The following is a 26,801-nucleotide window of genomic DNA, read 5'->3' as shown; positions in this document are numbered from 1 at the left end:
GCCCCTGGGCCGCCCCACTGCCCCGTCCTCACCAGGGCTCCTTTCTCCATTTTTCCTGGCTTTAGAAAGCATTGTTTTGCTGGAAACAGTGAGTGCAAGGGCTTAGATAGAGCATCCTGCTGTGCCAGTGGGCGCCTCATACGTTTCTGGCACTTGCCCTGTCAGCTCAGCCGGCATGCGCCTTCCATACACCCCAAGCAGAAGAAATGACTCTGTTCAGGGTATATTTAAACCAACCATCTTCTCAAAGATGTTTTGTACATTATTTATGTAACAGGAGGCTTTGGAGTGCTAAAAAAAAAAAAAAAAAAAAAAAAAAAGTAAATTCAGTGCACTCAGAAGAAAATCTGAAGTAAAGATCCACTGCATGCAGGATTGTGAAAGGGTTCTTATAAGGGCCCAGGCCCAACCAGCAAAGCGAAGCACACCTTTTCACACGTTTTTGATGAGATGAGAGGCAATCTGCCAGTCTTAAAACACTGATAAAATGCAGAAAAGTTCCCCAGAGGAAACTGGGGCACCCCGGCAGCTCGGTGGACAGGCAGAGGGGTGAGGCGAGCCGCAGCGTGGCCACGTGCTCGGGGTGTGCAGCACACGCAGGCCTCCAGACCACAAGGTCTGCATGGGGCTGGCTGGAGAGGAGAGGAGAGGAGCGCTGCTGTCCTCACGCCGGCCCCAGCTCTCTCTTACAGCTGTTACAGGAACCAGTTGCAGCAGAGAAGGTGCTCGTCTCTGGTGCTGCGGGCGGTACCTCCCAGGGGAAGGACACCTGGGATCTGCAGAGCCCCACCTATGCCTTGTGGTGGCTCCAGAAGCCCCCACCCCAAATAAACTAAAACCAAAATGAAGCCAGGAATGGAAGAATGAGGGCTTGCTTATTCCCATTAAAAATAGATATTGCTGTGCCTTTGCTTACTGCTGTGCAAATTAACCGAAACAAGGAGCCTTGGGGCCCCTCACAGAGGATGTTTCCTGACAAAAACGGGGAACCTGTCTCAAAAACCAGCTGAGACCAACCCTGTGATTTGGACAAGAGCCAAGGAGCAGCTGAGTCTGTACAAAGGCAGCGGGCCAGCCAGGGGTGATGAAGAGGAGCTATCGGACTTCATCCCCACGACCCCTGATGACCATCACCACTGCGCAGGTGCAGATGGGAGGAGTTTATGGAAATGACTTCTTGAAGCTAATTTTAATACAAATTGGGGATAGGTTATGCATATGTATTGGCGTATTGGGAAACTTCATGCACATGTAACTCTTTACTGCATATAACCAAGGCCAGTTGCTGCATTGGGGTGCACATGCATTGGGGACCTATCCCACATGCGCCCGGCACCAAAATAAACCACATGCCTACTTTATAACTCACTTGCTTTGAGTTGTAGAGTTCTTCCACAAATCAAAACCACGTCATGTTTTCACTGTGCTCTAGATGAGATTTCCAGAGGTTTCTGCCAAGGAGATAGTTCAGTTCCTGACCTTGCGATTTCTTGAGATAAACTTCCCCCGAAATCTCTGTAAGAGATGCCAGGTTTAACGCCTCTCATCTCTGTGTAAGAAAGGAGGGAGCAGGAGCAGCACATCCACACAATCTGCTCTGCCAGACCTCACCACAGCACCAGAGGCTGGCAGCCTTTAAGAGAAAAAACAGTTTTGTGTTTTTTCACTCAGAAAAGAAAACCCCGTGGGTTTATCCAACTGACAGCCACCTCCAGGTCTCCCAGACTGGCTGCTGAACCCAAAGTGCTACACAGGCCAAGGAAGCACACACACAGCAGTTGGTCACAAAATTCTCACCTGGACCTCCTCTGTTCGTGGTGCCCAGCCTCCTGCCTGACTCTTCCCCATCCTGTAACCTCAGCTCCTCAGTCCTCAGCTGATGACATTTTTCAGCTTTGTTCTGTGGTGACCCTCCAGCCTGATGCAATTTCTGTAATTATCTAAGTGCTCCCAGTCTTTGGACAGGGTTTCCTAAATACTGAAAGAGCGATTGGACTTGAGGTCATCCACAGCCGTAGCAGTATCATGTACACGGCCACTGCCTATGTCCGTGCGTTGCTGATGTATACTGAAAACAAAAGCAGCAGCAGGACAGAGCATCACTCTTTCTTCATAGACTCTCTTAACTCATTCTTGTTTTTTTGCAACTCATCAGCCACCAATTTAATCTATAAAGAAGCTCTTGTGTCACACCTACAAGTTAGCTTCAGAAATGAACAAAGAATACTCTTCAGTAAGTGCTGCAGACCAGGAGCTTGGCATGGCCCAAGAAGGGCACAGAGAAGCCAGGCACAGGTCGGGCAGGAGGTGGGCTCGGCAGGTCTGCAGCCCAGCCTCAAGGCAGGGCCAGCCTGGGGGCTGCTGGGGTGCCCGGGGCTTCCTGCAGCCCAGCCCTGAAAGCCCTGGGGATGGACACGGCACAGCCTCGCAGGGCAGGCCAGGGGCAGCCCAGTGCTCGACTGTCCTAACGGTGGAAAAAAGTCCTTACATGTGAACAGGCATCAATAATTCAGGAGAAAACAAGAAAACATAAGTAAAGATAAAACTTTTTTTAAAAAAAAGAAAATCAGGTACCATGGGAAACTTACTGAAAGATTACCAGAAGATGGTTGACACACTGGGTATCAGTCATCAAAAACGCACGTGTGAGATTTTCCACTTCAAACAGAAAGGCAACACAAGCACAGAACCACTCTTCTGGGGACTTCCACCCACCCCACACGCGCCTAAGTGGTTATTTACATCCTCACACAGGTTTGTTCCAGTCTGGACAGGGTAAGTGTGTATATATATACATGTATATGAAAGGAAGCAGTAGTAGCATGTATAAACTACTGATTTCAGTCAATCCTGGTCAGGCGTTTTTCCCTTTTGTTTGTTTTCTTGGTTGGGTGTTGTTTTGATGTGTTTTTTTGTTTGTTTGCTTGCTTGTTTTGGGGGGATGGGGAGCTTGTGTTTTGTTTTTGTGTTTGTTTTTGTGTGTTTTTTTTGTTTTTGTTTTTTTTGGGGGGCGGGAGGGTGGTCAGAAAAGGACTCAGCACACCAGGATGAAGACTAGAGTCTCAGAACCTATTAACCTCAATTCTCTAACTTCAAAAGAAACACACACCTCTGGCAAAATTTCTGAAGATACAGGGAAACTTACTGAAACCTTATTAACTATTGCCTTTTTCAGTCATATAACTTCAAGAGAAAATGGTACAAGGTTTGAAAATAAAGCATTTCAACTGTACTATGCCTGAATCTATTCAATTTCCCCTCCCCTCCCAGCAGTTAACTATCAAGAGTACGGCTTTCAGCTGTGAACTCAGTTTTAATCAGAACCAGTTTGTTGATTCATTGGTGAAGATCCTAAGTGTAATTTTATTCCAAGATGCCAAAAAACAACCAAACAACAACAACAAAACACAATCACCTGAACTACATAGTAAAGGATTTCTCTTTGTTTTTGTATCTTGCGCTGTGTCATCTTGCAAGGTTTAACAGTACTTCACAAAGAAGAGAACAAAAAAAAAAAAAAAAAAAAAGCAGACTTTGATAATAAGGCACCTTCTTTTTAATGAAAGTTGAGAACAGATAGCGCCTTCATTAAAATTTTCACAAGGCTGAGAGTCAAGAATGAGTCATGCCGTTGTACATGCTAGGGGAACTTTGATAATAACACCATTTTAGGGAAGTGTTAATAATGCTTGCTGTGGGTATCTCAGAAGAAAGTATTGCTCATTTAAGGACATGAAGAGTCAAGTCACAAGGCGAACTCTTGCAAAACTGATGTATGTAATCTGAACGTTTTGCTGACTGGGTAACCTCGTATTTCGGTGCTCACAGCCACCCGGATGGGTTGTGCTGCTCAGGAGCACTGAAACAGGATTTTGTATGAGTTCAGAACCGCATCTAATCCCAGAGCAAGGAGAGCCACGAAATCACAGGAGGCCGATGACTGTCAAACTTATACAAAATACGCACCTTTACCTACAGCTCCGCCATCTACAAGAAAACGTTCATTTTTTTTCTTTGGTCTTGCTGTAAAACAAAAAGGACCTTGGAAGATTTCTGTCCTAAGACTGTCTTCACTCCTCCGAGGTTTCTAAGACGCGGGATGTTTATAACATCACATTTTATTCTCAAACTTTGTCTGGGGAATTAAAGCAGCCCAACTTATTGTACCACTGGTCCTCACACCCAGAACAGTGCTGCAGAAGTAACTCATTCTGTGACGTTTTTAAATAAAATATCCTTTATTGTTCTTTTTCACATTTTCCATACAAGCCTGTCCCGCAGCAGCGCGGCAGCCCGCGCCCCGTCCCCCCCGGCCCCCCCGTCCCCCCGCCCTCACACCCACGCCTCCGTTTCCCGGAGCCATCCCGTGTGCGCTGCCCGCCCCGGGCCGTTCGGCGGCACACACGGACTGGCAGCCGCGCTGCCCCCCCAGCCCCGCCGAGCTGCCAGGCGCGGGGCCCTGCAGGCAGCGCCGGCCCCGGGCCCGCTCCGCTCCGTGCCGGGCCGCGCGGCGCGGGGCAGCCCCGTCCCGGAGCATGCTCGGAGCGGCCGCGGGGGAGGCCGCGCGCAGCCGCCGCCGCCTCTTGCGTCAGCGCCGCGTTGGGGCCGGGCGCGGCGGGCTCCCGGGCGGCCGCGGCCCGATGGTGCTGGGCGCGCGGCGCGATGAGCCGCCCGTCCTCCGCCGGGCCCGGCGCTAGCAAGCCCTGCGGCAAGCAGCAGCCGCCGCCGCAGCAGCAGCAGCAGCAGCCGCACGCCCCGTCCCCGGCCGCCGCCGCTCCCGCCGCCGCCGCCACCATCGCGGCGTCCGGCGGCGGCTCCTCGGCCGTGCCCGCCGCCGTGCTGTCGGGGGCCGGCGGGCCGGTGTCCCCGCAGCACCACGAGCTGACCTCGCTGTTCGAGTGCCCCGTGTGCTTCGACTATGTGCTGCCGCCCATCCTGCAGTGCCAGGCCGGGCACCTGGTCTGCAACCAATGCCGGCAGAAGCTGAGCCTCTGCCCCACCTGCCGGGGCTCCCTGACCCCCAGCATCAGGAACCTGGCCATGGAGAAGGTGGCCTCGGCCGTGCTCTTCCCCTGCAAGGTAAGGGGCGGCCGGGACCTGCCCCGGGTCGGGGTCGGGGTCGGGGTCGGGGTCGGGGCCGGGGCCGGGGCCGGGGCCGGGGTCCCGCACGTGCCCGCAGCCCGGCGCTGCCCCCAGCACAGCAAGGGAAGAACTTTTGGGTCCCCGCTGGCCCGCTCTGTGTTCCGGCAGGTTTCTGAAGTGCCACGGCGTGGTGGGAGAGCCGCCAGCCTCTGGAAACAAGCCTGTAATGAATCTTTCACTGTACATCCTGGTCTAAACTTCTCCTAGTGTCTGGCATAATCAGTACTTTCTAAGACTAGAAGTTTTTTTGTTTTGCAGATGTTTTAACCCATGGTGATGCTCAGTTGAGAGAGAGAGTGAGTTTTATGGGGGTGGCAGGAATCCTGTTCCAACCCTCCCATTAGTTCCTTGCAATCCTCCTTCGGAAGGACAGGGTCTGATAAGCTGTCAGTTCAGTAACGATGCCTGAATTTATTTCTTTTTGAAGTCCATTCTGTCTCAGTCCTATTTCAAGTATTCAGATTAAACATTTAAGTCTTTTTTTTTTTCCGAGTAAGTGTTCTGCTTAAAAGAACAAGGTGAACTGCTCTAAAGTTCATATCCTTCCTAGTGCACATTTATCAGGGTGTGGGCAGTGCTGAGTGGGCCCTTTTTACATCTTCCCGGAGTCCCTCAACGCTTAGGCTCCGCAGTAGCAAAAGCACTTTAAAACCACAGGCTGGAGAGATGGTGGGACAGACACAGGAACTGCTGAAGCCATCGCTGACATGGAATATGAGAAGGAAGATCTGAAATAGGGAGCTGCCGGTGGCAACGTGAGGAGCAGCAGCCCAGCAGGACTGGTGGAGCCGAGTCCTGAGGTTTCTGGTGGGAGCTGCCCGCAGAGCAGCCGTGCATCGCAGGTGCCTGCCAAAGCCAGGCCCTAAACAGCCTTTCTGTAGCCGGCCCGCAGGAGCCAGGAGCCATTAACGATGCAACGGGAATAATGGCACCTCCGGAGTGAATCATCCGTGTTAATTCCAGCAGCTCTGCAAGCGCAGGCGGTGGTGAGAGAGCACCTGTCTGAGAGCTGGCTGCACAAGGCAGAGCGGGATGGCTGCGGGCACCGCACCGAGCTGCTGGCAGCGTGGGGCTGTTTCACCGCTCGGCTCCTGCGTGGGAGGCAGCCTCGTGGAGCAGGAGCAGATGGCACGTCGTGCTGCTGCACGGGCCCTCTCTCGGGTAAGCGCTGCTGGAAGGGCAGCGCGTCAGGTGCCCGGCAGCGGCTGGCTCTGAGCCTAAGGGAATAAGAGCAGTCAGGGCGTTTCTGTCAAGGTGTCTCTGTGTTGTTGGGTTTTGTTTTGCTTTTTTTTCTCTTTCACTAGGACAAATACTGGCCTAGTTTTCATTTTCTGAAGCGTCTCATCAGTCTAATCTGTGACAACTGGTATTCTCTAGTCATCCTTAGTGAAACTGATGCATCAACATTGGAACAGCTCCTCTGACCAGAATCCTTACCGTTGTTTTTTGCATTGAAACGCAACACTGATACGTGCAGCATGCAAATTTGCCCAGCAGCGGAACAACCCGGCAGGACACCTGCTCTTCCCCACATGATACAGTTAAACAAAGCATGGGAAAAAGAAGAACAAGCCTGCAGACTCTTCCCTTGAAGAGGATAAGGCATTCCTAACTTTGCCTGTCGGACTTTAATTTACTCCATTGGTAACAGGTTTCTAAAGCCTTTAATTGATGGGATTGGCTTGTTCACGCCTTTAGGTTTTCTTTCTCCATGAGTAAGGGAACAGAAACCAATAAAGATAAGTACGTTTCAGAAAAAGAAAAGAAAAGAAGAGCCTTCCCCTAACCCAAAAATCGACCCAACTGTCAGTCAAGGTTTGGTTCAGGTACATCAGCTATAAGCACTTCTGCAGATGGGCATTCTCTAAATGTAAATAGTAATAAAAAGACCAGCACATGTAAACCAATTAAGAAAGCAGTATTTCCAAAAGTTCTTCCAAGTGTTAGTTCTGTGGTTAACATCATGCTCTTCAAAGCAGTAGCTTGCAGACAGGAGGGATGCAAGTGAGGCTGGAGGTTTGCAGTGCCTGCAGGAAGCCCAGGGCATCAGATAGCTCAGCTTTTTGGTTACGGGACTGAGGGGACTGAGCCAGCAGTGTTTTGGTGGTCTCTGAAATGATCCCAGGCTGGGCTCTGTGCTAGAATCTCCCACCAAGGTGCGCTGGACTGACTGTGCTGGGTTAGTGTTGGCTTGGGGATGTTTGGGTTCTTGGTACAGTGCTCGTGGGCTTATGCAGAGGTGTGAGGATTTGGGAGTTGAACGGGCAGCAGTCAGTGTGCTTTGCCGTGAGGCGTTGTGCCAGCAGGAGGCCAGAGCCCATCTGGGAGCCGCAGCACACGGCGGGGGCTCTGGAGCGGTGCGGGGATGGCAGCGTGTCCATGCGGCTCTGGGGCCCAGCGCAGAGGAGCTGGGCAAGCTCTGCAGGCAGGCTCTGCATGTCTCTGGCAGCCCCTGGCCACGCTGCCATGACCGCGCGCGTGCCTCTGGCACAGGTGGGTTGTGTAGCTCAGGCCGCACAGAGCGTAAGACGGGCAGCGTGCCCGCCTGGCGTCCCGGCCAGCGGCCTGTTCCTGCCCCAGGCAGGGGCATGCTTCCTTCCTGCTCACCAGTATCTGTTCAAGGTCTCTCTGCCCCCAGTTGTCTGGGCACCCCCAAGTGCCCTGTGGAGGCAGAGGCGAATAGGGCTCTGCTTCACTTACCTTCTCACACCCTCTCTTTTATGTGGATTTTTTTCTACCATGAGTAATTCCTGTTCTGCTGCTTTCACTTTTCCCAAGAGCAGCGAAATGAAATTAGCATATGTTAATAGTTTTCACTGTTCTTTCTTAGACCCAGAAACAGCAAGGAGACTGTCAAGACTAATTCTCACATCAGTGCTTGCAAAGCCACAAGCACCCACTGCGGAGCTGAGCATCGCCCAGCAGGGTTCGTGGCGCAGCAGCACCCAGCGGCGGGGCGAGGACTGCCTCACCTTGTGCTGCAGCTGGCAGGCAGCGGCTCTGCTTCAGCAGCAGGATTTTTAACAAAGTTAGGGGAATCTTTTTTAAGTAGAATTTAAAAAAAAAAAAAAAAAAAAAAGGAAAAAAAAAACTGAGCCCCAGAAGACACGGAAGAACAACTAAAAGCAGTTGTCTTTCCAGAATAGTTCTGTGTAGTTCTAGAAATAACTCTGTGAGTAGTACCAGAAATAAGTAGGGCTGAGACATGATTGCACTGACAGAAAATGGGGATTTGGTGCTGCCTGCGTCTGCAGCCACTTTGAGGGTTCATAAATGATTTAAGAAAGGAATGCAGATAATGTAGTTCCCAAATTTACATGGCTTCTGGAAAAAAAAAAACAAAAACAAACAAACAAAAAAACTGTGGGAGATTTAAATCTTAAAATCACAGTAAAGTTACTGAAAATACAGCTTTTAGTGTCCAAAGCAAAATACAGAAAATTAAGTGCAATCATAATCACACGTAAACACCTAATTAATGAATACTAAAGTATTTTTTCCTCATCTTTTAAAAAAGTGCAAGTGGAATAATGTAAAAGTGCTCTTTAGCTATGAAGCTGACTTACTTTGTAAATAGGTTCTGCGACATTGAGATTTTTTGTCCAAAACCAGCTATGAAATAAATCTTGTGATTTCAAGGCTTCATGAACAGACATCAAAAGCCACTTTTAGAGCAATCTTGTGAGATATATTGTGATTGTTAGCTGCTAAAAGCTGGAATTGTGACCTGGCTAACTGAGCAATATAGCATAGGAGAGGCATTTTTATATTTAACCATTTAATCCAATGTATACTAGAAAGCAAGTAGAGCTGTAAGTGTTCTTAATTGTTATCTCCAGAGCTACAGTCCTCATATAACCACATGTAGTAGCAGAGGTCTGCGTGCTGCTGTGTTTTGCTAGCCTTTTGTAATGGGACCTGACAAACAGAGCTGTTCATGCCTGAGTTACCTTGGCAGTGGCCATGGAAATGACATGGAGACGGCTGCTCCTGATCTGTGCTCCGTAAAACTCTAGGCAGTTCCTGTTTGTGTTCCAGTTTATGGTAGAATTTACCTTCAACAGCAAGGCAAGCATATCCAATAGCAAAATCAGTGTTTGTTCACACACAGATAGCAGCCCTGTTGGGCAGGTCTGTGGAACTGCATTTAGCAATGTGTAATGGGGGGGGGTGACCCCTCATGGATAGGTACATCAGTGAGTTCTCAGCAGTGTGATTAATTCAACTTAAAGATGTTTTATGTATAACAAATAAATTGGCTTTTCTAGTTATAAAATACATGAAATAAATCTATGTACACAGGGCTTGATTCTTTGGGGGAGTGAAACATCATTCTTTCTAGCTGTCCTAGGAGTGGTGGCTGCATTTTGGGAGCTAGGACAGAGGTACCTCACGTAAAGAAGGTCTTCCAAGATCCTTTAATACAGCCACCTCTAAGTAGAGGTATTGCCATATTTCTGAGTTTTCAGATGGTTCTAATCCTTTGAAGAAAAAGGAATCCAGTAAATTCATTTTATTGTACTCTTAGGCTCCACTTTGCAGCAATAAATTGAAAGCCTTCCTGCACCTCACAGCCAATAGTACCATTCTGGATTTTAAAACTGGAAGGTGAGGTAAGGCTGTATATGAACTGAAAAGATATATAAAGATATATAAACTTACATATATCAGACTGATCACTCCCTCAGATTTTCTTCAGACACGTGGTAGGAGGTACGCAGAGATGCTGTATGTCCTTAGACCACTTCTGCTACACCATCGCTTCAAGGGAAAGAATGACAGGCTTCCTACGTACGCAAACCACTTGCAGACAAATAGCATATTCATGTTAGTATTGTATGGAAACTTCTGCATGTTATCTAATGCCTACTGTATGGCCTCTTCAAAAATTTTCTTAATTTAAAAAAAAAAGTAATTTTTAAGATTTTCAACAAACTAAAACAAGATCATACATATTTTTAAGACACAATAAACTCTAATAAAGTGGTCTTTTGCTTTTCTTTCTGATAAAAATGCATGCTTGTTTTGCTTAATATTTACTGTTTAATGTCTTTAATTGATCAGAGATCCCTTACACATGGAGGTCTGCCTATGTTACCCTATTTGCACATGTATAGGGCCTGTGCACTCTGGATTTAATGGCACAGCGCTCACTGGCCCTTTCCCAGGTGAGCTGTAGCAGAACGCCCAGCACTGCTAGCACAGCGGAGTTTCCAGAGGCACTCTACCAGGCAGCCAGTGGCAGCCCAAACGTTCTCTCTCACACGAATAAGACTCTGGGAAGCAGAGACTCACTGGTTTGGGGGCTGGACCCCACTGTGTGTCTCCAGCAGATCTCACATCACTGCTAGATGGGGCTGAGCATCTGTCACTGAGCTTGAATGAAAGCTTTGAAAGGATGGAAGGATCTTAAAAGCAGGGATGGATATTCTACAAAACGCAGGAGGAGGGAAAAGCACAAGGGGATGTAAATCCTTGTTGTGTCCCTGAACACTGCTGTTCTACATACATACAGGAGCTGGCAGGCTTTTTCTTTCCTGGAAGCATAATTTGTATCTCAAGCTACTCGTATACTGCAGGGAGAGTCTGCTGGCTGGAGCAGGATAGGGATTTGGACTTGGCAGTCTATTCCCAGCTCTGCTACTGATTTCCCTCGTGGCTCCAGACAAGTTACTTTAATCCCGTGTCCCTGCCTGCCTGCATTTATGAGGTCAGCAATACTGGCCTGTCCCTGCCAAGCACTTTCAAGCTTAGGCAATGTTTTCAGAATGCTTTAAGGCACTCAGATATCCTGTCAAAGTGAAGCCCAGACCAACACCTCTGAAGTGACATATATGGCAAAAATATGGAACGCTAAGTTATATATATCATGATGACTTCTGAGCTGTTTCCTCTTAGGAAAGCAAATATGGTGCTAAATAAAATACTGTGAAAACAAGTACATAATACTTCTAAAAACTGGAATACTAGAAATGGAGAGAAAGACAACAAAAAAGCATAAAACAGTCACATCAACCCAGGCATTAGTGGCACATGTGTGCTAATACCACATGCAGCCCTGGTTCCCGTCTCATCAAGGTCATAGTAGAAGTGGAAAAGGTAGAAGGTGCAAGTAGATCAAAGGTATTGTATAACCTGTACACAGGGAAAGACTTTTCAGTGTGAATGAGGGGTACAGTGAATACCAATGACGTTTACCAAGCAGCATGAGGACAGCAAGTTTTCTCTGTTCCTAGATGATCTTTAAGGGTCTCTTCCAAATGAAACCATTCTGTAATTCTGTTCACAACCTCCCATTGTCAGTAGGGCTCGCCAAATGTCCCCAGCAGCACTGTGTTCAGGAACAAACAAAAGGAGGTATGTCACACAGTGATGGAAAAAACCACCAGTGAACTTCATGTTCTTGCTGTGTTCACCACTGGTCACTTTTTGAGGCAGGATGTTGGTCTATGTAGACGTCTGGTTTTGCCCAACCAGCAGCTATATATTCTTACTTAGGTTTTTGTTACTCAGAGCAGCTCTTCAACACAGTGCAGTGCGATTGAAGTGTCAGCAGGGATATGAACGTGGGGAGAAAACAGAAGAAGTGTACGGTGACCATGCAGCTGGCACGGGATCTGTGTGTTTGCCTGATGGGGCTTCTCTCTTCGGCAGGAGGACAGTCCCATTGCACTGCAGCACACCTCTGCCCTCCTGCATCTCCTGCTCACATGTGGGAATAAATCCTTTTGCAGAGGATTAAGCAGCAGGGGCAGGCACAGTAAACGAAGGCCCACATTACCATATTATGGCTTATAAAACAAGCTCCTACAGGAGCCCAAGCTATAGTTTCTGTCCTGGTACTTCTAGCACTGTGTTGCAGCATGGGTGATTTGCCAGAACTGAAGAGGATTCTGTCTTTTTGCATCTCAGGCATGTAACCCTTTGAGCTGAAACCTCTCGCACTTGTATTAATCCAAAAATAAGCATTTAAATGTTGGGGTTTCCTTTGCTGACTTTTTAAAACAGAAGTCCATACAGACTTGTTTTTTTTCAGCCAGCCTTCTGGCACTTCAGACGTGCTCTTTAGGATGGCAAAGATGTGGTCCTCACATTTAGTCTCAAAGAAGAATGTCTGTCCTCAAGGAAGTGTTGTAGCATCTGTAAGCAGCCATGCACACAAGCTATAACCTTCGCGATAGTGCTAGCAGTGTTGTAGATAACACCACAGCTCTCTACAGGCTGGGGCAGCTATGCCCTTGGAAAGAACAGGAAGGATTTTTTTTTTTTCTCTCTAGAGGTAATGAGGAAGCAATGTAGTCAGTGTAGACCGCTGAACTCACTGTAGAAAAAGGAAAAGCATCCCTGTTTGTTTAAAGCAGATTAACCTTCAGAGGTGCCCAGTGACATTAAGAGAAGTCACGTGGTGCTTATTTGTGCACCCGCCTCACGCTCAGTGAAAAAATCATCATCTGTCTTCCCACTCCGCACAACTGCAATGTTGAAACTGTTCCAGTGTTAAAACTGTTGGGATTCTGCATTTTAGTTTAATGGAAATGCATTTGCTCTGTGATGGTAATTAGGTGTATTTATTAAAAATACACCACTCTAGTAGCTGTTTGCCCAAACTAGCATCATTTTTTTCATTTTAAAGAAAAGAAAAATTCATACCAGGACCACTTCAGCTGATCAGATCTAACTACATCAGCAAATCTATTTACAACTCAACCTTATAATCCATTTTATCTAAGTGCTTGCATTAAAAACAAACAACAAAGTACAGGAATAACCTATTTTTAAGATGGAAAAAAAAATAAGCTCAGCTCTAAGTTCAGAGCTAAATAAAAGTATCTAATATAAAATTTGCAATGAAAACGAGAGTTCTAGTTGATCAGAGGTGGGAGCAATGAACAGTTATGCTGGGCATGTTTCCTGATGCCTTGTATTTGGTCTTTTTCCAGTACGCAACGACAGGCTGCTCTCTGACACTACATCACACAGAAAAGCCAGAACACGAAGACATCTGTGAGTATCGTCCCTACTCCTGCCCGTGTCCTGGAGCCTCCTGTAAATGGCAGGGATCTCTGGAAGCCGTGATGTCCCACCTTATGCATGCCCACAAAAGCATTACCACCCTTCAGGGAGAAGACATCGTTTTTCTTGCCACAGACATTAACCTTCCAGGTGCTGTTGACTGGGTCATGATGCAGTCATGCTTTGGTCACCACTTCATGCTGGTGCTGGAGAAACAAGAGAAGTACGAAGGTCATCAGCAGTTTTTTGCTATCGTGCTGCTCATCGGCACCCGTAAGCAAGCGGAGAACTTTGCATACAGACTGGAGCTGAACGGCAACCGCCGCCGGCTGACCTGGGAGGCAACACCCCGCTCCATCCACGACGGGGTGTCTGCTGCCATACTCAACAGTGACTGCCTAGTTTTCGACACAGCTATAGCACACCTTTTCGCTGACAATGGAAACCTTGGAATTAATGTGACCATTTCTACATGTTGTCCGTGATATATTTGTGTAGTTAGTGAAACCCTTGGCTGTCTGACATAGTGCTTTACATTTACCAAGAATTTTCTTTTTGTTCTGTTTTTTTTTTTTTTTTAAATGATATTCAGCTATGTCTTTGTGTATGTTAAGGTTCCTAACTAGCCAGCATTTTTAAGTTTGGAGAGAAGAGGAACAAAAGTGTCCTGTAAGTAATATAAGCAAGAAAAGTTTTTTTAAATTCTTGGGTGCCTTAGGAAGATTTCCCCCCACACGGACACCTTTTTAAATGTAATTATATTTTATTTAAAGAGTGCTTCCATTAGACGTACGACTTAAAAGACTTGAAGGACTGCATTCCTGTTTGGAGTGCACCTGAAAGCCCTTTCAGCATTTAGGCTGTAAGTCTGTCTGAAAACAGACTTACTCTCACTGGTGACTTTTGAGAGTTTTCAGTAAGTGGGAAAAGAAAGAAATCCAAGCAACTTCTCACAGACCTCCCAAGAGACGTGGCTCAAAGTAGATCAATAGGTACTTCAGTGTTGCTCCTCCATTTCCTGCTACCTTATTAAAAAGGGATGGGCATAGATTATTTGCTGTGTTTTCAAAAAAAGGGGGAGTGAGGATGGCTGAAGCATAGCAGGTTTTACAGAGCATGCAAGTTGCCTGCTCTGGTCCATTTTAGGGAGACCAGGGAGCCCAGCACAAGGCACAGCTGCTCACGGCTGGATACTGGTGAAAGCAGGAGACACACAACTTAATACATCTCAAACAGCTAGAGCCAATAATATAGAAATATATTCAAGCTGTCTACATGCAGCTTCCCTTGGAGACATACTTGATTATTGTAAAAGACTGACTAGAATAATATAGCAAGAGCTTTATGGCCAGTGTCATGTCATTTGCTATTTAAGTTTTGTTGCCATATTTACTTTTATTTTGTAATAAATATTTTGCAAAAACTACACTGCACTAATGCACATGTGTGGTAGCGGCTGTTGCTTCCAGGTCGCTCGGTATTCCCTGCCTCGCTGAACACGCTGAGCTCTTCCTCCAGCCGCTCAGGGGCTGCAGGATTTGATTCCTAGCCTGACTCATGCAAACTGAAATCTCAGCATGCCACCAGAGCTGAATCTGCCTGCGAATCCCCCTCTGCTACCAGAAGCCTTCTGTCTGAATCAAGAAAAATACTAGTTCTGCGTGTGACTTCGCAGAGTATTAAGATTCCAGTTGAAAGAGGCAATATGTTGTGAGGTTACACAGCCTGCTGAATTACTCAGGAGGTAGTAAGCCCCACGATAGTGGAAAACTACATGATAAGTGACAGACGAAGCTTGGTGTGAATAAATATAAAATAATACATGAGGAAGAAAAATAGTCCTAACTATATGCTATCAGGGAAGAGATTTCTGGAGTTATGACACAAAGTCCTATACAAATAGCACACAGCATTTGGCAGCAGTCCATAGAAAAGCACAAGAGAATTACAAGAAAAGCTTCAGAGTGGGGAAGCTTGTTCTGTCCTTGAGAATTTGGAAGTGATCATGGAAAAGAAAAAAAAAAAAAAAAAAAACACGAGGAATTACTGTAATCTTTTTGTATTCGGTTCCTGTAAAGATCCTCCATTTGATCTCATTTACACTGTGCTGGCAGAACTCCAGCAGCATCAGTCAAATGTACTAATTTACTCCTGCTCACGCGGGATCAAAGTCAAGCTCTGGCTTTCACAAGAGTTAACACCTGTGCATTTAGCAGGACTTGTTAAGCAAGTGTTCCTAAGAATTTAATTCATTTTCCCGTATCTCAGTAACATTTATAGTGGAAGACAATTTTTCTTACTGACAGTTGGGGCTTAAGAGCTTTTTGTGTAAAACAAAACTGAAGCAAGTCTTTGACTGTAGCAGGATTCATGAAATTAAATTAGTTAGTCCTATGTTGCTAGTAACCCCCAGTAGATAATTTAACACAATTTCACCATGGTTTCCTACACCATTCAGGTCTTGTGAAGAAACAGATACCGTTTGTTACATGTTACAGAAGGGAAAAAAATAAAAAGAAACACCACCCAGTATCTTTCTTACAACTGAGTTCAGAATAAGGAATACCTCAGCGTGTACTGCCAATAAGCCTTGTGTTTCCCCTTTAGATCAGTGAATGAACATGTGACATTGGTTCCAACACCTGGTGAAATCGTTTCCTTTCTTACAAAACTGGGTGCCGAGGAGCTGGCACAACCTCCTGAGGGCGATGTCCGAGGTTGGGGCAGGAGAGGCTGGCAGGACAGGAGCACATTGCCAAGGAAAGCAGCAGCACATCAGTTATGGAAGTTTCTCGGAATACTCACAAACATCACAGAAGTCAGCCTGGTTTTATTAACAAAACTCCTGACCACAAACAAAGCAATCTGACTGAAACAGACAGAAATGCACCTTGGGAAAACACCACCGGAGGTGACCAGCAGCAGTGGGACCACTGCAGGGCCAGTGCCACCAGCTGGGGGAGAGCTCTGCCCGTGGCCTGCAGGCCCTGCAGCATGGCAGCGCCAGCACGGCCTGCATCGTGGCAGCACCAGCAGGCGTAGTGGCACGGCCATGCCAACACCACCTGACTGCAGCTTGTGACAGGGCGATACGGGGCATCAGGAGCTGTACCTTGGATTTTTTATTTTATTGCTGTTGAGTTGATACAACATATTGTTGAGTATTTTCGCTAAAAGCATTTCCACTTTAAACAAATGGAAAAATGCAAGGTCTTGCAGGAACCACTGAGTTCACCACAAGTGTGGCACTGCCTAAGCGCTTCCACGCTGTGGCTGTGCCATTGCCAACACACTCTCCATTTTTAAAAGTGAGTACATCGGTCATCCTGGGTAACACGGGTGCTTGTGAGGCCACCACAGCTGCAGACACCATGTCCGGACAGCAGAGCACATCCACGCTGCTGTGAGTTGAAGCCCAAGCCTGGGTCTAATGCCGCCCATGGCAGATGGCCCGTAGCAAACACGACACAGAGCTGTGCCACCCACACAGCACCCCAGCACATCTGAGCACCCACCCCAGCGGCACCAAGTTTCGTGAGCCCTGATCCAGCTCCCCTCAGGCAGGCAGCCACAGCCCCACCATGCCCAGGTCCCCGCGGCCCCAGTCTGCCTTCACGCCAGATGGCCACCCCGCACCACAGCCCCAGGGTGGCAGCAGTGGCTGCGGGCACTGCTCCCTGCGGGGCTCGCCTCATGCTGCTGGCACCAGCCCCAGGGCACAGGGCCTCAGGCAGTGCAGCCCGGCAGCGCCTGCGCCCGCCGCGTCGCCACGGAGACCGCACAGAGACCAGAGGCCGCCATGGCCGGGGCCGAGCGGCTCAGCACAGGGTCAGCCTCACCCCACGCTGCTGGCTGAGGGCCAGCCCCACAGCCCTGCTCGCGTGAGGGGCACACAGAGGAAGCCGGTATCGTCATCCGCGGGGAGCGCTGAGATGAGTGACAGCGGTGCTGCGACATGAGCAGACACCAAGCTGGGCACTTGGTGACACCCAGGCGAGATGGGGCAGCGGTGGTGAGGCGGCTGGGGGACGCCAGGGCAGCGAAAGCCCAGGCAGGGCATCCCAGGCACTGCGGGAGAGCGGGGTCGCGGGCACCGTGAGGCCACGTGCCAGCCTTCCACAGCCTAACTCGGGGCACATCCGTGGCCTTTAGACCAGACACGAGGCGTCCTTGGCCACAGCAGAAAAGTCAGGGTGAAGCCCCACTTCCTATGTCTAAACCGTTCTAATTTCTGATAACATACATTTGGAGAAGTTTTATTTATTAGTTTATTCTTCAAAGGCAACTGCTTTGAAGTCATTGCGTAGGACTAATACACAGGTTTCTGTCTTAAATTAAGGGAGATGGAAACGTCAGGCATTGCCAACCCCACCACTGTGCAGAAGCCACCAGGAATTTCAGTGTCCGTGCAAACAGAAGCTAGCTGGCTTTATGAACATGCCTACAAAAAATCACGTAAGAAACAGCTTTGCTGAAAAAGCCGGTTGTTCACCTGCATTCTTTCACACAGGCTGCCTGGTGCCCAAATGCCTGCTGTAGGCACCCTGCCATTTCCCCAGGATCTTCCTGCACACCAGCACTAGCCCAGGGGCAGCCCCAGCAGTCCCCTCACCATCCGCTGCAGAACTGCTTCCAGACGAACCTCTGGGCCCCCGCAGCATGTGCAGGAATGCTGCACCAGCCAGCGGGTGTAGAAGTGCTCAGCAGATGGCAGGAATAGCTTATTGTATTCTTTTGAGAGGTACTTCAAAGCCTCTAAGGACAGCTGAAAATACATCAACCTTTTTTCTCTTCCTGCTCAGCTGAGTCATCCATACATGTGACTCAGGAGCCAGCCCCTTCACTTACTGGGTGAAGCAGGTTGTACTTTAGCAGGCAATATGTTAAGATTAGGCAGAAACTAAAACTAGCCCTTTTGGGCACCCCATCAAGCATCCTTTGTGCATTTTCAATGCCAGGCAGTCACAGAATGGATGAGGTTGGGAGGGACCTCTGAAGATCATGTAGTCCAAACCCTGCTGAGCAGGATCACCTAGAGAACATTGTGCAGGATGGCGTCCAGTCCTCCTATGCAGGGGAACATCTGTGCCTTCAGGAGCAGGAATAGCAACCTGGGTTGTAAAACACAGCACCCCACCTAGACGTAGTGGGGAAAGCTGTGTGCAGATCCATCCCAATAGAAAGGGGGTGTGCAGAGCCTACAACAGACCAAGAATGCTCTCTGCTAACCCTTGGAGAACGTTTGGAAGGTCACTGCAAACATCTTTGCAGGGGAAAAGCATTACAGACTTTTTACTTTAGGTGGAGGTTCACATCTTCGCAGGATGACTGTCACTGTCATGGTTAAAGTACAGAAAAAAAAAAAAAAAAAAAACTTGTGCCAGTGGTAAGTCATCTACCTGTGTAGGAATATAGCAGTAGTAGATAGAGGTGATATAGAAGGCAGGTCAAGGAGGGGGAACGTCCCCTAGCATTGTAGCCTGGTACTGGGCTTCCTGGCAAGCCCTCAGTACTGCAGCACGTGCAGGGCTATGCCCAGGCTGCACAGTGCTGCTGCTGCGTTTTGCCCTCCTGAAGTCACTTCTTGGGTGGGGGTTGTGAGCGGTTACACTCTGTGACACAGCGTGATTGCAGAGGATAACTACATATATCTTTGAACTGCAATTTAAAAAAAAAAAAAAAAGTTCAAGCAAGCCATCAGCCACATCATTCAGTCTTTTAAAAGTATAAGCGACTCCTGTAACATTGCTTTCTGCACTAGTGCATTCATGTCCAGACACACTGCCAAGCAGCAGCTTCCATTGCAGGCCTGAGAATTGACCTGAGACTGCTGTGATTCTTACCCTGTCCTTTCCAACTACACACTTGGATTTTGTCATATTTTCAGAAGAGAAGGACTTAGAAAGGCATTTGGTATTTCAGCCTACCCAGGACTTCTTTATCTGGCTGAACATTTTCTGGAAAGCAGAATGAGCTTACTTAAATGGACAAGACAAATTGTGTGGCAGCAAAGGGAACTGAAATTCTTGATTAAAAGAACAAGGAAACTGCTTAATATGCCTGGACAGAAAGCAATGGCAGCTCACACACTGACCACATCAGTATTAGAACAGCAGGTGATGCACATGGAGCAGCAGTAAGATGCACACCTGGGGCAGCTGGGTGTTGGTAACACCACCTGCCTGGAGTGAATGTGGGGCTGCTGAGGACAGTGACAGAGACCCAGTCATAAGAGATTTTTCCTGTCACCTCAGAGGCCAAAACTCTCTTCCTTGCACTTACGCAGCATGGGCTATACGTAGAGATGAGAAAAAACAATTGCCTCTGTGACTTATGCTTCTCAGAACCAGAGAGACCGGAAATGTTTTAGAGTGCAATGCAATATTAGATGAGTGCTACAAGTCATTGACTGTAAGCAATAAGCCATCTCCATGACTTCAGTGGGACTGCTTTTAAGGTCAAGCCCATTTCAGGTCCTTGTGGCATTTAGGAAGGGTCACCCTCAGCTCCCGGGCAGCCTTTCTGAAGTTGTAGGAAGGTGTGCATTGAGGAGGTCTCAGGCCACTGATGTAGCTGGTGAGAAAAGGGTGACATGCCAGAAAAAAGGAGGTATGGGAGAGTCTAGGAGATCTTTTTCCTGGGAACACAGCAATGCTGTTCAATAATTCTCATTATTGCTATCACTTGCAGCCCTGCCAGACAAGTTCAGCAGTTTAGATATTTTGTGCAACTTGGAGGTAAGTACTCACCAAGTTCTGTATTTTTATACATGTATTTTGTGCTTCGTGTTTTTACCTTTGAACAAAGATATGACTCCATACTGCTATTTCTTTTTCTTCTTCAAGTTCAAAGAAGATTTTGTGGAGCTGTTCAAGCAGTCGCTACACACGCTCCCCTCTGTTGGCCTGCCAACTATTCTGGCCTACAGACCTGAATCATCATGGGACAGCATGCAGATCGAGGTGGGTCAGTAGCAGTTCCAGAAACCATGCTCCAGAGAAGCCAAGTGTTTAAGAAGTATATGCTCAGAAAAATATTTGAATCAGAAGTGCTAAGCACATGATATAGTAAAGAAAGTATGGTTGCCAAACAGCCATAGCAAGTACCCCTTCACCCCTTACTGCTGGGGACAACTGCTGTCTCTCTGAGGAGTGCTGAGCTCAGGTGTGCTGCCTTTGTGAGCAGAGGTGTTAAACAGTGGATTGAGCAGGCTCTTGGCAGCTCCATACACTATATGTCAGTTTCAAAACATGCTTTCAAAAAACAGATTAGTCTTTCAAAATATCTAGCACAAACATTAAAGTGCATCAGTGCAGCAGCTATGATTGCATCTAGCTGATTAAAAAAGCTGAACATATTTGACAAGTCTGCTGGTGATTCCTAATGAAATGACACAGATTCTGCTATGATTAACATAGCTGCAGTCAGGAAGCTTTTTCTCTGCAAAACCACAAGCAGTGTATTTGAAAGGGTTAATGCAGCAGAGTACTCAACTGCAGCATTCTGCATGCTCCAGAGCTTTCCCTCTCTTTGGGGTGGATGTGTCTCAAACACTACATTAATTCAATTTCTTTGAGCAGTAGCAGGATTTTTAATTACTACAGATCAGCTTTTCTTTTCAGTAGTTTCCTGAACTTAATGGCCTGATTTAAATTGTTCCAAGATATCACAGACACAGATATGTTTTAACTGTTCTTACACACGTGCTTTAAAACGTTGCGTTCCAAGCAAAGCCTTATTTTCCCAATATAAAACAAGGATTTGTGTGCTGATACTATACTTCTGTCATCCATACCTCCACTTTAGGTAGAGGAGGACTGCACTCCAAAGTGTGAGTTCTGTGGTAGCGTGCTGAAGCCATTTCCTTCCTTTGAGGACACTTGCCCACAGTCGCAGGATTATGAATCAGTAAGCTGGTGGGAAAGGATCAGCCGATGTTTACTGTGAAAAGGCCTGCTGCAGTGACACTGCTCTTCTGCCTTCCAGAAGTTCTGCTGCGAGCAGAATCGAGACCTCTATGAGTTCATTGTAAAGGAGACAAAGAATCGCGAAAGTGCTTGGAATGTTCCCATTGCTATCAAACCCCATGAGTCCCATGGCACCGAAGCTGAAAGACGCCTGTCAAAGGAGAGAGCGTACCAGAGGTACCATAAAGCGACTATGGAGAGTGCTGAGGATTTGCTTTTGTATAACAAACAATAGACTACTCTGGAGGGAAAAGAAGTGGCAAGAAAATAAAACTACAACAAGTGGGAATGAAAAAAGAGGAAAAAAAAGTCAGGCAACAAGCGCTTATACATGTATTCTGTCTAGACCCTCTTGGCTTTTCTTTTACTAATTTGTATGAGAGGGTGCAAAGCACGTGCTTTCTGTTCATAATAGATACAACATACACAGACACAGGTAGGGCCCAAAATGTAACTGCAGCTATGGCAGGGACAATATTTGGGTCTCACTTTTTCCCCATGTGCCAAAACAATGCTTGAATTTTTATTTCCCTATTTTGCTGCATAAATTGTGACACACATCTGGATTCCAATTTGCAGAAGCCTTAAGAACTCTGAGTTTGACTTCTGCTGCATTCTTTAGATATCTGTATAAGCTTAGGGCCTCCTGCTAAGCATAAGGCATAGGCTTAAAGAAAAGTAATGCAGCACACCTGGAAGTAAACTGCTAGTTTCCCTAAAGATCCTCTGCAGCCTGATGGTGTGACTACCTCATATTATACACAGAACACAAACCAAAGCCATTGTTAGGCATAGTCAAGTTTATAAGAAGCTAAGCAAGAAAAAAATAGTGAAAATATTCTTGTATATCACTTGTCTTGTTCATCTAGCAGACAGAACTCCTTATATTTAAAAATCCTCATATAAAATTAATTAACATGTTAAGCTTTGCTATCAGTAGAGTTGATACCATTGCAATCACAGAGTTCATTCACCAAAATCTCTGTATGGGAGAAATTTGTCTTTGCTGAGATAATGTTAGACAGATAATATGCCATTGTTTCCAATAGTTATTTGCAATTATAGTAGTGGAGAGAAAAACAAATACAAAAACTTGCATTCCTACTGCAACAATATCTAGCACTGCTAGCATTTAAAACAGAATATATGAAGTGTGTGCCATGAACGCTTTCATTTTCCAGGCAGCAGGAGAGACAAATGGCCAGACAGTTAGCTTTGCTAGCAGCTGAGACAACAACTGTAGCTGAATGTGAGTTTGCATTTATCTACATATTTATTTATCACAACAATGAATTTAGTGGAATTGCTCATCTCTAATGGTCTCTAATTGAATAGGAGGATTTATGCAGTGACGTGCTAGTTCATTGTCCAGTGTGCAATCCCATTATTTAATATAGCTTCATCTAATTTAATCTCTCACACGAAAAAAGCAAGAACAGTTACATGGCCATTGCACAGAGAGGACCTACCTTACTATGACTTTCAGTGCTTCTACCTGGACATTTCCACAGAGATGCACAGAAATTGACATTAGAGAGCTATAGGCTTGTAAAGCCAACCCCTTGGAAGGTAGGAAGGTTTTAGCTAATGAAGTGAGTACTCTGAACTCCCAGCTCAGACTACAGGTGACTAAGCAGCTTTTGGGATCTAGTGAGTAACAGCAAAGCCCTTTTGACTAAGAACAGGTAAATTGGGTTTCAAATATGGGCATATTTTCCACAGAATATGCCAAGACAATAAGGTATGCTCTATCATCTAGGGTTGCTTATTCTCAGTCCTTTAGAGCACAGAGCCACAAGTACTTTCTAAAAAATGTCATTACTTACACACATATATACATAGAAAACTGGACTCTGAAGTAGCCAAACAGCAAGGACAATCCTTGTTAGATGAAAAGCACCCCAAGACACTCCCAGGATGGAGCATTTCAGACAGAGATTTGCATTCCACCAAATTACTGTCTCCCTGCAGAGACATCAGGCAGCCCTGACATCAGAGGTACCAGCCCTACCTGACACACACAAACCTTTCCCTTTCCCTTTAGGTTCAAGACAACCTGGCACGATTTCTTACCTGCTTTCTCAGGAGCCACCATCTCCAACAGGCTGGACACTGGTACCTGGTGAAAGAACAGAAAAGCTCAAAGAGGAGCCCATCTCCTACAGCATCACCTGCTGTGACTTCACTGTTGTGGGCGGAAGGGCAAGTAGCTGCTGCTTGATGGGACGAGCTGCAGCTGGACTGCACCCACACTGCAGAGCAACTGGAGCCCTGCACTGGTGCCTTTAATGGGGCAGCTGTGTGCAGGATGTCTGTCATTCATTTTATTGTTTCTTTTCTAATCTTAGGTAGTGAAGAATGAACTGTTGGAAAAATACTACAAACATGGAGGAAAATTTCTTACCATGCTTCCAGATGGAACAGCGCAGATATTGTATCCTTACAGGGCTTACCTGCCAGCACTAGTCCAGGGCTGGAAACATAATGTTACGTGTGTTCTAGACTGCTTCATCACAGAATAACCTGGCCCACCACTTCCACTGTCAAACAAACAAACAAACAAAAAAAAAAAGCAGTAGTGAAACAGCTTAAATTGCCCTTGGTGTAAAATATTTTCAGATCAGCCAGTAACTCTGATGAAGGAATGGCACTTGTGTGTTTAATACCCAGCTTAAACACGCCAGCTTGGTGTTCACACCTGCTCCCAAGCTGTGATCCCATGGGGGAAGGCCTTGCTGCCAGCCCCAGTGAGACAAAAAACACCTGCTGTTCAGATGTTCAGGCCATTTTTTCCCCTGGTTGTTCCTTTTTATTTATTTATTTATTTATTAAGCTCTGTGAGGCCTGCCCCTGCTTCCTCTGTCTTCATTCATGTTAAGTTGGTCCTTTCACGTTGCAAGGCTTGTACTTTCAATAATACTTGTTACAGGCTCCACAAATGTGTCATTAAGGCTTCTAAGCAATTCTGCCCGGTTTATTGGTTAAAAAACAACAAAAAAGTGTACTCTGACCACTTATTTCGTCAGTGTACAGAAAACTAATGTAGAAAAACAAACTTTGGCCCTTTCCCAGGTAGCACTGGCTGCACACCACCATTCTGCCTTTAACACAATAATCCAGGTAGTACAGCAACTCCTATACTTTAAAGCAGTGTTCTGAAATATTTAGTATGTAAAAGCAGATCAAACACAAACAAAGGCATTGTGAACACCTTATCTGACAATAGCTATCCATCTGGAAATCTGGCAGTCATTGTTATACGAGCAAGAAAATGGTTTATTTGCATAGTACAGGAAGACAAGCACAATAACGCCAAAATACAAGCGCTATTTAAGTCCAATGGCAGAAGTACTTGTTATTACCCACACGGATCCGTATGGTATGTTTGTGTCAATCGTAGCATCTTTTCTGTCCACTGCACATTTTATATTTCAAAGGTCATAAAATGTATTTTTAGCAGCACTCAGAAATTAAAAGCATAGCATAACATAAAAGCAATATAGCATAGAGGAGATATGATCTGTAGGGAGAGCAAGTGTGTTTTACAGACTCATTAATGCCATTGGGAAAAAGCAGTCTTTCAGAGACACAGCAGTGTGTGCCAAGTTGATGCAGCATCCCCTTGTTCCGTGGAAATTCTTCCTATGAAGGGAGGAAGCCTTGGCTCAGAGGTGTTCCGGACAAAATTAAAATTAAACCTACCCATTTCCTCTCCCCACAACAGAGAAATATTTGCCCACAGTAGTGTAGAAATGCAAAACTCTGAAACTGGTTGTGAGTTTGTTTGTTGTTTGTTTTGCTTTGTTTTGTTTTTGCAAACAGGTAAGGAGGAGAAAGCACTCAGTGTGCTACTGGCCTCTCATTTTTATGCTTTTATTTTTGTATCCTGGCTGCAGCTGGGTAGTTTCCAAGGGCTGAGCACCCCAGAAGCAGCTAAGCACCACTCCCATTGCGCTGCCAAGCTTGTGGCCTTGTGCTGGGAACAAGCCCTGAAAAGAAGGTCTGTTCCCCATTGTGTTTGTGGGGGTTTAAACCGTAAACTGGCTGTGCCTTGGCTTGCAGAGCACTGACTTGAGATCCTGTCCCTGTGGGTTTGTCAGGGATATGGGCAGTGGAAGAGCAGGATGCACCACCTTGATGTGGATTTTCCTCTCTTTTAGGATAAACATGAATGTTCAGGGAGGGCAGTATTTGGACAAGGCAGGCAGCAGGGTGAGAAGGTGGACGTGGCCAAACAGCTTAACATCATCAGGACCCTGCGTCCCGCTCAGACCCATCTTCATCTCCCTGAACCAGCACGTGGGGGTCAGGATTGTGGGCCAGGACAAGATCACTGTTTCCTTCCTCGCCATGGGACAACAAGCAAAATTCAATGTGGGAACCAAAGTGCAGGTATTTCTCAAGTGTGCGGGCAGCTCTACACGCAGCTGCTCCCCGCAGCAGGAGTGGGGCAGCCGGGGAAGCTCCTGCCCACAGATCACACTCACCCCACGGTGGGTGCCCCCTGCCTTGCCCCACAGCCCCAGGGTCACCCAGCTCTGCAGGTCTCTCTCCCGGTGAGAGGCCTCACCCCAAACCCCATTCCTCGGTGCCAGCACGTGGCCACGGCTCCACTGACACCGCTCACCTCCACTCCTGCCAGGTCAGCCCTGCCAGCCGGCCATGTCCGCCCACCCTGCTGAGTGAAGACGACCTCCTGCTGCTGGCCCTCAGGGTGAGGATCCTGCGGCTCTTCGATAAACTGCGCGGATGCTTAAGCTTTCCATCCAATGAGCAGTGGGACAAAATCAAGCCTCCAGCATACCTTATGACGCAGACTTTGAAGATCTTACACCTTTGCACAACTTCTGACCTAAGTGAAGAGCTGCGCAGCTCAGTTAGGGCAATAGTAAATGCTCAGGTCTGACCAGCGTGTGTGATGTGAAGGCAAAATGAGCCAAGCCTGGGAAGAGACAGAGATGCCCCTGAAGCTGTGGCATCTGTGTGCTCAGCAAGGTTCCACCTGCAGCTTTTCCCTGCTGTGGTGTGGAGCCAAGGACAGGCTGCAGCCCTTCTGCACAGCCACTGTCCTGTGGCCCTCCCACCTGACAGGTGCTCAGCGTAAGTGAGGCTGAGGTGCAAGAAGCACCAGCTCACATTTTGGTGTGAGCTCAGGGCGAAATACATCTTGTCTGTCAGGCTTGAAGAGGGGCTTTGCCCAGGGTACAATAAATCCATGCTTGATGTTGGTGCATCGCTCCTGAGTGTCTTTTTTCCATCTCCCCAAAGAAACCAGCCCAGGCTGAGCAGCCATTTCAGCCCATAAATTTGGCACAAAGAGGAAAACAATCAGAGCACAGCTAAGGCACAGCCTGTGACAGGAAGGCAGGGAAGAGGCGTTCACTCAGAGGTCACCTGCACAGGCACCTCTCCATGCAGCCAGCATCTGCTGAGGACGTGGCACCCCCGGCATGTCCGGACTTCCCTGGAGGGAGCTGAGCGCCCTACAGCAGCGCGGCCTGCTGCAGCCGTGAGACAGCGATTCTCCCATGCAGAGGGAGACAAAAGGCCACAGTGCACCCAAAGCGATCCCGAGGCACTGCCTCAGCAGTGCTGGGATGTGGGGACAGTGCAGTTAATGCAGATACCAGATGGCACAGCCCCTGGCAGCAGCTCCTGAGCAGCTGACGGACCAGGAGG

The 26,801-nt window shown here is 47.2% G+C and overlaps 2 protein-coding genes and 1 long non-coding RNA gene across 4 annotated transcripts; 2 read left to right on the top strand and 1 right to left on the bottom strand.

Moving 5' to 3' along the window:
• Positions 1-4,410: 4,410 nt before the first annotated feature.
• SIAH2 (siah E3 ubiquitin protein ligase 2) lies at positions 4,411-14,581 on the top strand. The gene is made up of 2 exons (XM_068691855.1): positions 4,411-5,079; positions 13,083-14,581. Exons 1-2 carry the CDS (start codon positions 4,663-4,665, stop codon positions 13,638-13,640), a joined length of 975 nt encoding a protein of 324 aa, XP_068547956.1. The 5' UTR covers positions 4,411-4,662; the 3' UTR covers positions 13,641-14,581.
• On the bottom strand, positions 9,363-23,333 carry LOC137860975 (uncharacterized). The gene is made up of 2 exons (XR_011099293.1): positions 23,196-23,333; positions 9,363-13,361 (listed from the first exon to the last, which is right to left on the bottom strand). It is a non-coding gene; the product is annotated as an uncharacterized lncRNA (long non-coding RNA).
• On the top strand, positions 15,884-26,350 carry ERICH6 (glutamate rich 6). 2 transcript variants are annotated; one of them, XM_068691854.1, is made up of 12 exons: positions 15,884-17,148; positions 17,495-17,610; positions 19,846-19,892; positions 20,001-20,117; positions 20,962-21,063; positions 21,142-21,299; positions 22,304-22,371; positions 23,167-23,328; positions 23,475-23,556; positions 24,349-24,501; positions 25,283-25,514; positions 25,765-26,350. In XM_068691854.1, exons 1-12 carry the CDS (start codon positions 17,111-17,113, stop codon positions 26,026-26,028), a joined length of 1,539 nt encoding a protein of 512 aa, XP_068547955.1. In that variant the 5' UTR covers positions 15,884-17,110; the 3' UTR covers positions 26,029-26,350. The 2 variants fall into 2 exon arrangements, with proteins under 2 accessions (XP_068547955.1, XP_068547954.1); XM_068691853.1 differs by having other exon boundaries at positions 15,885-17,148; positions 23,167-23,324; positions 23,471-23,556.
• The last annotated feature ends 451 nt before the right edge of the window (positions 26,351-26,801 follow it).

Source organism: Anas acuta, chromosome 9 (genome assembly GCF_963932015.1).
Source record: "Anas acuta chromosome 9, bAnaAcu1.1, whole genome shotgun sequence".
NCBI classification, from domain to species: domain Eukaryota; kingdom Metazoa; phylum Chordata; class Aves; order Anseriformes; family Anatidae; genus Anas; species Anas acuta.
This window is presented reverse-complemented; position numbering and strand designations above follow the sequence as displayed.

Excerpts from the sequence above, each read along its gene's own strand:
- ERICH6 (XM_068691854.1), top strand. The coding sequence starts at position 17,111 with ATGAGCAGACACCAAGCTGGGCACTTGGTGACACCCAG. Across the intron at positions 21,300-22,303 it reads AAGGAGAGAGCGTACCAGAG|GCAGCAGGAGAGACAAATGG; the intron begins GTACCATAAAGC and ends TTCATTTTCCAG. Across the intron at positions 23,329-23,474 it reads TGTTGTGGGCGGAAGGGCAA|TGAAGAATGAACTGTTGGAA; the intron begins GTAGCTGCTGCT and ends AATCTTAGGTAG.
- SIAH2 (XM_068691855.1), top strand. The coding sequence starts at position 4,663 with ATGAGCCGCCCGTCCTCCGCCGGGCCCGGCGCTAGCAAGCCCTGCGGC. Across the intron at positions 5,080-13,082 it reads CCGTGCTCTTCCCCTGCAAG|TACGCAACGACAGGCTGCTC; the intron begins GTAAGGGGCGGC and ends GTCTTTTTCCAG.